Here is a 12,603-nt window from a genome sequence, read left to right as displayed (position 1 = left end):
AAAAAAAATGTTTAATTGTTGCCACCAGTAACAAGGACAGTCCTTGTTTCAGGCTTGTGTTTTTAACGCACCAATGGCTACACATGAACATTTCATTAAAACTGAGCAGTTTTTCACAAGTGAACTTTTTAGTAATACCGTGTTTCCCCGAAAATAAGCCCGGGTCTTATATTAATTTTGGCAACAAAAGACAAAGTAGGGCTTATTTTCGGGGTAGGTCTTACCATGTAATGTGCTGTCTTCTCTCCCCCTCTCTCTCTCTCTGCCTGACAGGAATCCCCAGTGTAAACTGAGTTCAAATGCTTGTAAAATCCTATAATACACTCCATTACAGTAGCATATAATGTACAGTGTGTGTGTTTCTGTAATATAATTGTGCCAAATACCTTCGTTAGCGCCGTTCGGCGCTTCTGTGACCCGCCGGAGCTCTCTTCCCCGCAATTATATTACAGAAACACACACATTGAACATTATATACTACTGCAATAGAGTGGATTATAGGATGTTACAAACATTTTAAAGTAGGGCTTATTTTCGGGGTAGGGCTTATATTGCAGCCCTCCTGGAAAATAACGCTAGGTCTTATTTTCAGGGTAGGTCTTATTTTTGGGGAAACACGGTAGCATTTTTCATGTCGATTATTTGGCTTAATTACATGTATCACCGAGCAAAAAAAGGAATTTCGTTTACCAACCACTTAGAGGCTGATCTTCTTTTCTGCCATTACCTCCTCTGACTTCTGCTAGCCCAACATATTCAATCTAACACACAAAGCAATCCACAGCTCTGCCCTGGATTCACCAAACTCGTCTCACAATATCACCCAAACCGTCACCTCCACTCCTCCTGAGACCTCCTACTCTGCAACCCCCTCACCACCCCTTCCCATGCTCACCTCCAGAACTTCTCCAGAGCCTCTCCCTTTCTTTGACACTCCCTACTGCAATCTGTTCAGTTTTTCCCTACTCTCTCTGCTTTTAGGTGAACCTTGAAAACTTATTTTTTTCTATGAAGTCTATCCCGTCTTCACTGTCATACTGTACTTTCTCCATCAGTCAATCACTTAAGCCTCGTACACACGACCGGTTTTCTCTGCAAAAACCAGCAAGAAAACTGCTTCTTTTGCCGAGAAAACTGTTTGTGTGTATGAGGCTTTCAGGTTTCTTGTCTGGAAATCTGGCCAGAATCTCGACGAGAAAAAAGGAGAACCTGCTCTCTTTTTTCTCGTCGACATTCTTGTCGCCCTTTTTTTCCGACGAGAAACCCAAGAGTGTGTATACTTACCTGTCGCCGTGGAAACCCGCGCATGCTGTAGCCGTCTTTTAGTTATAGCGCTGGCAGAAATTAGTTTAATGCCACTCCATTGATTTATGTTCCCCAATGAGGTTTATGCCATAATGTGCTAGTATGCACCACAAAGGTTATGGCAAAGCTTAATTAAACAAGCTGAAGTTAGAAGCTGATTGGCTACCACGCACAGCTGCACCAGATTTTGCACTCTCCAGATTTAGTAAATCACTCACATTCAGAGATTCAAGCTCTTTTCTCCCCATTCTTCCAACACAGGTGATGCTGCCGTGGGCTGAACCCCCCCCCCCCCAGCCCTCCATCTCCCTTGTAGAACCTCTGAACCCTTTAGAATAAAATCTGTATCATACTTTTTTTACTAATAAAAATGTGTTTTTCCTATTAGTTCCCGGACAAGTTGTCGGTGCCACAGCGAACAGTTACACGTCGGTGAATTCTCTGTTTGTGAACTGGACGGCACCACAAGGAAAAGTGTCTTATTATAACGTCACTATAACAGAATACATCAATAACACAATACAGACTCTCACAATACAGCCTAACCTGACACAAGTAAATGTTACTGGATTATTACCAGGAAGAGTCTACAATGTAACAATAGTGACAGTCAGCAGTTCCTGCAGCCAGGCGGCCCCTTCACTGTCACAGGCTACATGTAAGTATGATCAGGGTCATGTGACTTCAATGTTTTGTCAAAGTTAAACAAAACAAAATAGCAAAAGTGCGAAATTTAATTGAATGGTACAGAAAAAAGTTTTGTTTAAAGGGCAAATATGACAAAAAGTATCCTATGATGATAATGTTATTATTTTAAAAAGGATTTTCCATATATGCTTTTTTTTTTTATTTCACATAGTATTCATTACTTATATTTTTTCTATATATTTATTTATACATGCAGACCTGGCTGCAAAAGTGACAGGGGTTGGGGCAAAGTTTTTTTTTTTTAACTTTTTATGATTTGAATGAAAGGTGACCATTGTGAACACCCTTTTATCATTGTATTCCTTTAAATAAGATGATTATTCTTCCATCTCATTGATTTCTTTTTTTTCTTACAATGTTATATTCAAACAGATCCCACCCCACCGAGCAGCATAGCCTTTGCTATGATAGGAACTAAGATGGTCTTGTTATCTTGGGGAGATCCATTAAATTTGATTGGAGTGGTGAAGTCTTTAAAGGGGAACTTCATCCAAAAGGGGAAGTTCCGCTTATTTGCATGCTTCCCCCTCTCCACTGATACACTTTACACTTTTTTTTGAGGGGGTGTGGGGGAGCAGGTGCTTGGTTTTGACAGGTACCCACTCTGGCTTCCGGTCAGATCACCACGAGAAATATACCTTGGGGGGGGTAGAAAGATTGGATGCATCTTTAGCACTTTTGCTCTCTGTGTTGTGTCTTTCACAGCCACCGCAGAACAGAGAACTAATGACTCCTAATTAACAAACTCTTAAACTTTTTTCCTAACATTGTTTTATCTCCATACAGATCCCACCCCACCAGGCATCATAACCTTTCCTATAATAGGAACTAAGAATGTCACCTTATCTTGGGGAGATCCAGTAGATATGACCGGAGTGGTGAAGTCATATAATATTTATTGGAATACTTCTTCTCCTTCAATCATTGCTGGAACTGTGACAAGCAACACAACAAGTGTCACCCTTCAAAACTTGACATCTGGGACTAATTATACGATTTCTGTGGTGACAGTCGGAGTCTGGGGGTATCAGAGCACGGCTGTAATTGAATCAGTCTGTACAAGTACGTTTTCACTCCTCTCAAAAGCTATTTTCAAAAAGTATTACTGGTCAGTTGTCCTCATGAGTATGAAAATTAAAGAAAGCCTGTTTGTATTTTGAAAAAGTTTTGTGAGTGCCCAGATTATAACCCCCCCCCCCCCCCCCCCCCAAATTTGTCAAAAGTTACCAAGCAAAGATATATCTGCCCACACTGCTGAACTCTGCTTCAATCCTGGGAAATCATCCCCTGAAGTTGATCTCCTGGGTCCGCACAGCTCTCATTGGTTCATCCCTCTGCCTTCCAAGTCATTACAGAAGATAGTAGTGCCATGGAGGTCAGCAGGAGGAATAGCTGTTATATGCTGCGATATCCCCAAAGTTTTCTGGTAAACCACACTTCCAGGAGTGTTGATCTCCTGGGTCCCCACAACTCATACTGGCTTATCCTGCTGATCTCCACATCTTTACTGGAGGTCGGCAGGAGGAACCAGAAGTGTTGGTTTCCCAGTGAACTTTGGAATATGAATTTACAGCCTCAGGCCTCGTACACACGACCGTTTTCCTTGACAGAATCCATCAAGAAACTTGGTGGCAGAGCTTTTTTGCAGAGGAAAACGGTCGTGTGAATGTTTTTCGTCGAGAAAACTGTTGTGGATCTCGACCAGAAAAAAAGAGAGCAAGTTCTCTTTTTTCTCATCAGGAGTCTCAATTTCCTCGTCGTGTTTCTCGTCGGGCTGGTTTACGACGAGAAACACGTTTGTGTGTATGCTTAGAAACCCGCGCATGCTCAAAATAAAGTATGAAAACGGGAGCGCACCTTCGGTAAAAGTAGGGTTTGTAATGGAGATAGCACATTCGTCACACTGTAACAGACTGAAAATTGCGAATCGTTCTCACCAAACTTTTACTTAACACGCAGTAACATGAGATTAGTAAAAGCAGCCCCAAGGGTGGTGCCAGTGGAATCAAACTTCCCCTTTATAGTGCCGTCGTACGTGTTGTACGTCACCGCGTTTGAGAACGACGAGATTTTGTCTTGACAGTGTGTACGCAAAGAAAGCTTGACAAGATTCTCGACAAGCCTGACAAGGAACTCGTCGAGGAAAACAATGTTTCTTTTACGACGAGTTTCTCTGTCGTGTGTACGAGGCCTCAGTGAGTGATGTTCAATGGTGCCGTGAGTGGGAAAGGTAAATATTTAAAGTCTTTGTTGTTTTTGGTAACTCTTGTACAGTAAAAGGGTCTCTTGGTGCATAGAGACCTGTGTACTGTGGTAAAGCTCCAAGGGTTATGGTTTTGTCTTCTCCCTCTGCTATCAAAGGGGAAGGAGACCTTGCATGTCACATTATAAGACAGATGACTTTTATTGCTAGTTCTATTGTTGCTTTTTAGGTCTCATGCACACAGGTGTCTGGGGCTGTACAATGTACAATTCAGGTGTATTTTCCAACCAGGAGCCACAGATGCTTCCTACAAGCTGCCCTTAGTTATCAATAGCTGTATTCAGATATACGCAAGTACATGTGTAAACACACTCATTCATATAGACCAGTGATGTCAAACTTTGGCACCCCAGGTGTTTTGGAACTACATTTCCCATGATGCTTATGCACTCTGCAGTGTAGATGAGCATCATGGAAAATGTAGTTCCAAAACATCTGGGGTGCCAAGGTTCGCCATCACTGACATAGACCTAGGGCTGCAGCTTACAGAGTGAAAACCGTTAATCAAAATTATTTTGGTGGATTGCTTAGAAGGTTAGAATGTAGGGGAGAAGACCATATAAAAACCTAGGGCCAGATTCTCAAAGGAGATACGCCGTCATATCTCTGAGTCTGGGCGGTCGTATCTATGCGCCTGATTCTTAAAATCAGTTACGCATAGATTTCTATTAGATCCGACCGGCATAAGTCTGTTACGCCGTCGGATCTTAACTGCATATTTACGCTGGCCGCTAGGGGCGTGTACGCTGATTTACGCCTAGAAATATGTAAATCAGCTAGATACGCGAATTCACGAACGTACGCCCGGCCAACGCAGTACAGATACGCCGTTTACGTTAGGCTTTTCCCGATGTAAAGTTACCCCTTCTATATGGTGGCGTACATGCGGCGTACCAATGTTAAGTATGGACGTCGTTCCCGCGTCGAATTTTGAATATTTTATGTCGTTTGCGTAAGTCGTCCGTGAATGGGGCTGGACGTCATTTACGTTCACGTCGAAACCAATACATCCTTGAGGTGTACTTTGGAGCAATGCACACTGGGATATTCTACGGACGGCGCATGCGCCGTTCGTGAAAAACGTCAATCACATCGGGTCACAAGTTATTTACATACAACACGCCCCCCTGTTCCAAATTTGAATTAGGGGGGCTTACGCCAGCCTATTTACGCTACGCCGCCGCAACTTACGGAGCAAGTGCTTTGAGAATACAGCACTTGCCCGTCTAAGTTGCGGAGGCGTAACGTAAATAGGATACGTTACGCCCGGACAGAAATACGCCGATCTACGAGAATCTGGCTCCTAGACTTTAGGTTACCTGCATACAGGTGTAGCTAGGCATAAAAAAATTCCTAGTGTAAAAAACATGTTGTTTCCTGTGGGGAGCCACAGGTGGGGGTACAGCTGGCCAAATAAGTGAATGGCTGTACTCATGTAAACACTGATGCTTTTCTGCATTAGAGTTTACCACATATGAACATGGGAGTGCTGCATTTGGAAAATGATGTTGTACATGCATACATGGGCAGAGAAGCATGAATACACAGGTGTACAGCCATTAATTTCCATGGTCATCTGTACATCCCAAGTGTGACTCCCCAGACACGGGAAAACAATGCATTTTATATTGCTAGCTACATCCATGTGCAAGCGGATCTCTAGTGGGGTTAATGGGGAAAAGACCATGTAAAAACTTTAGCTACCCAGGCTTTAAAGTTACAAGATGATGTTAACAATATGAAACACAATCATACACATACACAACAAGATTTTCTGAATAGGGGAGGGAATGAACAAAGACAAGAAGAGGTCTCCATATCTACTTATCTTACTGCTATTAATGATATAGAACTCTTCTCTTTTGCAGTGTTTTTCTGTTGTTTGCGATTTATAATATTTTATTTTCAATGACGCACTTTGAATGTACTAATTCTTAATCTGGTTAATAATATAACTTTTTTCCCTAATCCACAGAACCGATATCTGTGACATCACTGCAGATTGTTGCCAAAACTACCAATTCTACATCCCTGATATGGACACAACCAGACGAGTATCAGAGTTCATACACCTACAGAGTGCAGACCAAAGCAACCTCATCATCTGAAATGATAAATAATACAATAGTGAGTGGTGCATCGGCTACAATAGGAAATCTGACAGCGGGAGAGACGTATACATTCACTGTATATACAATATCTGCCTGTAACAAAGAATCAGACCCCACATCTATAACTGACTGCACCTGTAAGTACTGCCGCACTGGAGAAGTAATTCATAAAAGCCACTATTGCTAACAAGATCTCCTTATTCATAACAGCCAATCTGATTCTCCCCTTCATTCTTCCATACTTCGCTGGAAGTGTGAAAGTGAAAATCTGATTTGCTTCTGCCAGTAACAAGGACAGTCCTTGATTCAGGCTTGTGGTTTTAACACACCAATGGCTAGACATGAACATTTCTTTCAAACTGAGCAGTTTTTCACAACCACTTAGAGGCTGATCTTCTTTGCTGCCATTACCTCCACTGGCTTCCGCTACCCCAACATATTCAATTTAACACACAAAGCAATCCACAGCTCTGCCCTGGATTCACCAACCTCATCTCAAAATATCACCCAAACCATCACCTTCACTCCTCCTGAGACCTCCTACTTTGTAACCCCCTCACCACCCCTTCCCATGCTCACCTCCAGGACTTCTCTAGAGACTCTCCCTTTCTTTGAAACTCCCTACTGCAATCTGTTCATTAGACATTGTTGTGCTTTCTCCATCAGCTCATCCGTTACAGTAAAATTGGTAGTATAATATGGCTTACCTGTAGGTACAGTATATATCTCCTTAACTTGCTGGGCCGGATTCAGATGCATTTGTGTATCTCTCCGGCCGTGGTAACGTATCTCTAATACGTTACGCCGCCGTAATTTAGGGCGCAAGTTCCGTATTCAGAAAGAACTTGCGCCCTATGTTATGGCGGCGTAACGGATCTGGTCCGGCGTAAGCCCGCGTAATTCAAATGGGGATGTTTGGGGCGTGTTTTATTTAAATTGTACTTGACCCAGCGTTTTTGACATATTTTTGGAACGGCGCATGCCGTGTGCATTGCACCAAAGTACGCCGCAAGGACGTATTGGAATCGACGTCCAGCCCTATTCGTGAACGACTTACGCAAACAACATAACATTTTCAAAATTCGACGCGGGAACGACGGCCATACATAACATAGGATACGCCGCACATACCCCTCATATAGCAGGGGTGACTTTACGCCGGAAAAAGCCGAACGCAAACAACGTAAAAAAAAAGCGCAGGTCGGTCGTTCGTTTCTGAATCGGCGTAAATACTAATTTGCATATTCCTTGCGTAAACATACGGAAGCGCCACCTAGCGGCCAGCTAGAAAATTCAGCCTAAGATACGACGGTGTAAGACACTTACACCTGTCGGATCTTAGGGATAGCTATGCCTAACTGATTCTCTGAATCAGGCGCATAGATACGACCTCCCGCATTTAGAGATACGGTGGCGTATCAGGAGATACGCCGTCGTATCTTGTATCTAAATCTGGCCCGCTGTGTTTAGTAGATATTCACACTGCATGCAGCTGGTGAAATCACCAGCGCATGCACTCTGAAGGTCCGGCACGGCAAGATCCGTGCCTCAGCTGAGATCGCCCGCGTGCATGCGCGGGAGTGACGTCATCGCAACACCGACCACTCCTACAACTGGAGCTCACAAACCCAGAAGAAAGACCAGGGGAAGGTGGAAGCCATGTCAGCGTTGACAGCCCACGTTGGAGGGCTTTGTTCTAAGGTAGGCATTTCATAATGTGTTAGTATGCTATGCATACCAGCACATTATGCCATCGCCTTGCAGGGGATTTCTTTATTTTTTTTAATACTGCAATTTACTACCACTTTAATGCCTTTGGTATCACTAGCCCTACTGTATTGATTTGTATTATTACTGTACTCTCTCCCTTATTTTCGCACAAATTGTTGACCCTATATAAATCCTGTATATTTATAATAAATAATGATAGGATCTTTTCTTCTGCTTGAAAAAGTTCAGCTATTTTGAATGCTATAGCGAAATAAAAAAATCCACACATAATTTTTAAAGCTGCTAAGAAGTAATGGTGCACCAGTCAACAGACATTTTTTTGCATGGAAATGCAAAGCGGGTTTTGCATTACCATACAAGTATTTAAACCCCTTTAAATCAAGTTAAATGCAAGTCAGAAAAAGGTCAACTGCAGGTCAGATGCACCAGTCACTGAATTCTGAATGATCACTGAGGAGTATCTGATTTCAATCTTATTGCATAAACTGAAGCCCAAAGTCCAGCAATGGGACTCATGAGCGTGCCCACACGGGTGCCCCAATGGAAAGCGGCTCTCCGTGGGGCAACCCGATGAAGAGGAGGAGCCAGGAGCGCTGCCGGGGCACTACGGGAGAAAAGGAGGATCGGGCTGCTTTGTGCAAAACTCTTGCACAGAGGAGATGAGTATGACATGTTTGTTATAAAAAACAAAACAAAAAAAAACTAACCTTTACAATCACAGGGACACAAATTCATTCATCCCTGTAATCATTAAAGAAGTATTAACCACTTCAATACCGAGCGCTTTTACCCCCTTCCTGCCCAGGCCAGTTTTCAGCTTTCATCGCTGTCACACTTTGAATGACAATTGTGCCGTACACATGTTAAATTTTTACATTTTTTGAGACAGACAGAGCTTTTCTTCTGGTGGTATTTATTCACCACTTGGCTTTTAAATTTTTTTTGCTAAACAAACGAAACAAAATGTAAAAAATAAAAAAAAATAAAAAAATCCTGCACTGGTGTGTACTGATGAAGCTAGACTAATAGGTACTGATGGGGCTGCACTGAAAATTAGTGTAAACAATGTACTTACTGTGCCCTGTCAGACTTACCGACTATCCGCTCTCCCTTCCTCACACATTGACAGTACGTGAGGAAAAGAATGCTGATAACTGGCAAGTCTGTTTACATGTGACTAGCTGTGATTGGACACATCAGATCACATGTTAAAGGGCCGCTGAGATTGGCCCTTTACCACTATCTGTAATCAGCTATGTCCATAGGACACAGCGGTAACAAAGTGCGCCCAATGCGCGTTCCGGAGGGGGCGTGGGAGGGACGTACGTGAAAAGACTTTCATGGGCATCCTTCCAGAACCGAAGAGCTGCGCTGTAGTTGTCTTTTGGCCATAGTGCAGACAGATACTGGCTAAATGCAACCACATTTGTTTATGTTCCCCAAGGAGGTTTATGCCATAAAGTTCTAGCATGCACCGCAAAGCTTATGGCAAAGTGTAATTAAACAAGCTGAAGTTAAAAGCTGATTGGCTGTTAGCCACCCAGCTTTTAACTTCAGTTTGTTTAATTACACTTTAGGCACAGCTGCACCAGATTTTGCACTCTCCAGTTTTAGTAAATCTCTCACATTCAGAGATCCAAGGTCTTTGCTCCCTATTCTTCCAACACAGATGATGATTTATAATAAAATCTGTATCATACCTTTTTTACTAATAAAAATGTGTTTTTCCTGTTAGTTCCCGGACAAGTTGTCAGTGCCGCAGCGAACAGTTACACGTCGGTGAATTCTCTGTTTGTGAACTGGACGGCACCACAAGGAAAAGTGTCTAATTATAACGTCACTATAACAGAATACATCAATAACACAATACAGACTCTCACAATACAGCCTAACCTGACACAAGTAAATGTTACTGGATTATCACCAGGAAGAGTCTACAATGTAACAATAGTGACAGTCAGCAGTTCCTGCAGCCAGGCAGCCCCTTCACTGTCACAGGCTACATGTAAGTATGATCAGGGTCATGTGACTTCAATGCTTTGTCAAAGTTAAACAAAATAAAATTGCAAAAGTGCAAAATTTCACTGAATGGTACAGAAAAAACTTTGTTTGAAGGACAAATATGACAAAAAGTATCCTATGATGATAATGCTATAATTTAATAAGGATTTTCCACATATGCTTTTTATTTTATTTCACATAGTATTCATTATTTGTATTGTTCTCCTTATACAATTTATACATGCAGACCCAGCTAAAAAAGTGACAGGGGTTGGGGCAAAGATTTTGTTTTTCAACTTTCTATGATTTGAATGAAAGGTGACCATTGTGAACACCCTTTTATCATTGTATTCCTTTAGAGCAGATGATTATTCTTCCATCTCATTGATTTTTTATTTTCTTACATTGTTATATTTTCAAACAGATCCCACCCCACCGAGCAGCATAGCCTTTACTATGATAGGAACTAAGATGGTCTTGTTATCTTGGGGAGATCCAGTAAATGATTGGAGTGGTGAAGTCATTAAAGCGGAACTTTACCCCCAGGGGAAGTTCCGCTTATTTGCATCCCCTCCTCCACTGCTACATTTTACACTTTTTGGGGGGAGCAGGTGCCTGGTTTTGACAGGTACCCACTCTGGCTTCTGGTCTGATCAACACAGCAATTTGAGTGGAATTTCAGCCGCCCTCCTTCCTCCCGCTGCCTTCTGGGACACATCACAAAGCATAGTGTGTAGTAGTAGGAAACCGACAGTGAAGCCACAAGGCTTCACTTCCAGCTTCCCTAAGATGCTGGCACCTGGAACCAAAGCCGATTGAAGAATTTGCTTGGGTGACATCGCTGGATCCCTGGACAGGTAAGTGAAGTTATATTAACCACTTGCCGACCGCCTCACGCCGATATACGTTGGCAGAGTGGCACTGCTGCACGAATCGCCGTACCCATATGGTGGCCCCTTTAAGAGCCATCGCAGGCGTGCTGCAAGGCGGGGGACCCGACGTGCGTGGCTGGCGGGCGCGGTTTCTGACGGCCACCCGCGATCGCAAGCACGAGAGCCAGAATGGGGATTTGTGTGTGTAAACACACAAATCCCTGTTCTGACACGGGAGGAGAGACAGATCGTCTGTTCCTGCTAAGTAGGAACATCGATCCAACTCCTCCTCTAGTAAGGCACATCTCCATACAGTTAGAAACACACCTAGGGAACACATTTAACCCCTGTATTGCCCCCTAGTGTTAACCCCTTCCCTGCCAGTGACATTTACACTGTAATCAGTGCATTTTTATAGCACTGATCTCTGTATAAATGTCACTGGTCCCAAAAAAAGTGTCTGATCTGTCCACCGCAATGTCGCAGTCCTGCTAAAAATTGCAGATCACCGCCATTGATAGTAAAAAATCTAAAAATAAATGTACATTTTATTTGGGTACAGCGTCGCATGACGTGCAATTGTCAGTTAAAGCGACACAGTGCCATATCGCAAAAAATGGCCTGGTCAGGAAGGCGGTAAATCCTTCTGGGGCTGAAGTGGTTAAAAGTCAGGAGCTACAGTATTTGTGTGGGGGGCAGACTGGAGCTCCTCTTTAAAAGAGAAGTATGGTTTTAATTTTTTTTTCTGAATCATACTTATCTAGGTGGATGCAGCATCGGTCAGATGTTGCATCTGTCCCCCGGCGCTTCTGCACTGAAAACGTGATTGAACACCGCCGATCACTCGTTTTTCACTCCTCCATGAGCAGAGAGTTGCAGACTGTCAGCCACAGCTCTCTGCTCTTCTATCTCCTCGCTCATTGGAGCGCTGGGCCATGGAGGGGGCGGAGCAGGCATTTCAGGCTCTCAATCCAGGCACCTGTCGGGATGATGCGGTTCCTGGACTGATACCTGTGACGTAGAGCTCTTTGCTGAAAACGGGTCACAGGAGTGGAAAACAAATTGCGCTCCTGTGATCCATAGAAAAAGCCCAGCTAAACGAGCTCAGGCTGGACTTCTTCTTTAACCGCTTGCTGTCCGGCGCACGCAGGTATACGTCTGCAGAATGGCACGGGCAGGCAGAAGAATGTATATATACGTCCCATTTAAGAAGCGGTTGTTGTGGTCGCGTGCGTGCCCGCCGCGATTTCCGTGAGCCCGTCCGCGGGTCCCGCAGACTCGATTTTCGCGGGCATTCCCGCGATCGTCTCACGGAGAGATAGAACGGGGAGATGTTAATGTCAATACAACATCTCCCTGTTCTGCTTAGTGACACATTCACTGATCTTGTTCCCTGTCACTGGGAACAACGATCAGTGACATGTCACAGCCAGTCACGTCCCCTGACAGTAAGAATCACTCCCTAGGTTACACTTAACCCCTACAGTGCCACCTAGTGTTTAACCCCTTCACTGCCAGTATCATTTCCACAGTACCCAGTGCAGTTTTATAGCACTGATTGCTGAAAAAATGACAATGGTCCCAAAATAGTGTCAAAAGTGTCCGATGTGTC

General features: G+C 43.5%; 1 protein-coding gene across 2 annotated transcripts in view; it reads left to right on the top strand.

The window, feature by feature from the left end:
* Positions 1-12,603, top strand: part of LOC120917048 (receptor-type tyrosine-protein phosphatase beta-like) — a 132,999-nt gene that overhangs the window by 76,471 nt on the left and 43,925 nt on the right. The window contains exons 21-24 of one of the 2 annotated variants that reach the window (XM_040328048.1): positions 1,694-1,963; positions 2,800-3,075; positions 6,252-6,524; positions 9,854-10,123. In XM_040328048.1, coding sequence (XP_040183982.1) covers positions 1,694-1,963; positions 2,800-3,075; positions 6,252-6,524; positions 9,854-10,123 — 1,089 coding nt within the window. The remainder of the gene's footprint in view (positions 1-1,693; positions 1,964-2,799; positions 3,076-6,251; positions 6,525-9,853; positions 10,124-12,603) is intronic. The other variant, XM_040328049.1, reaches the window with a different exon arrangement.

Source organism: Rana temporaria, chromosome 11, assembly GCF_905171775.1.
Source record: "Rana temporaria chromosome 11, aRanTem1.1, whole genome shotgun sequence".
Classification (NCBI taxonomy): Eukaryota; Metazoa; Chordata; class Amphibia; order Anura; family Ranidae; genus Rana; species Rana temporaria.
The sequence above is the reverse complement of the archived record's forward strand: the minus strand, read 5'-3'. Positions and strand labels throughout refer to the sequence as shown.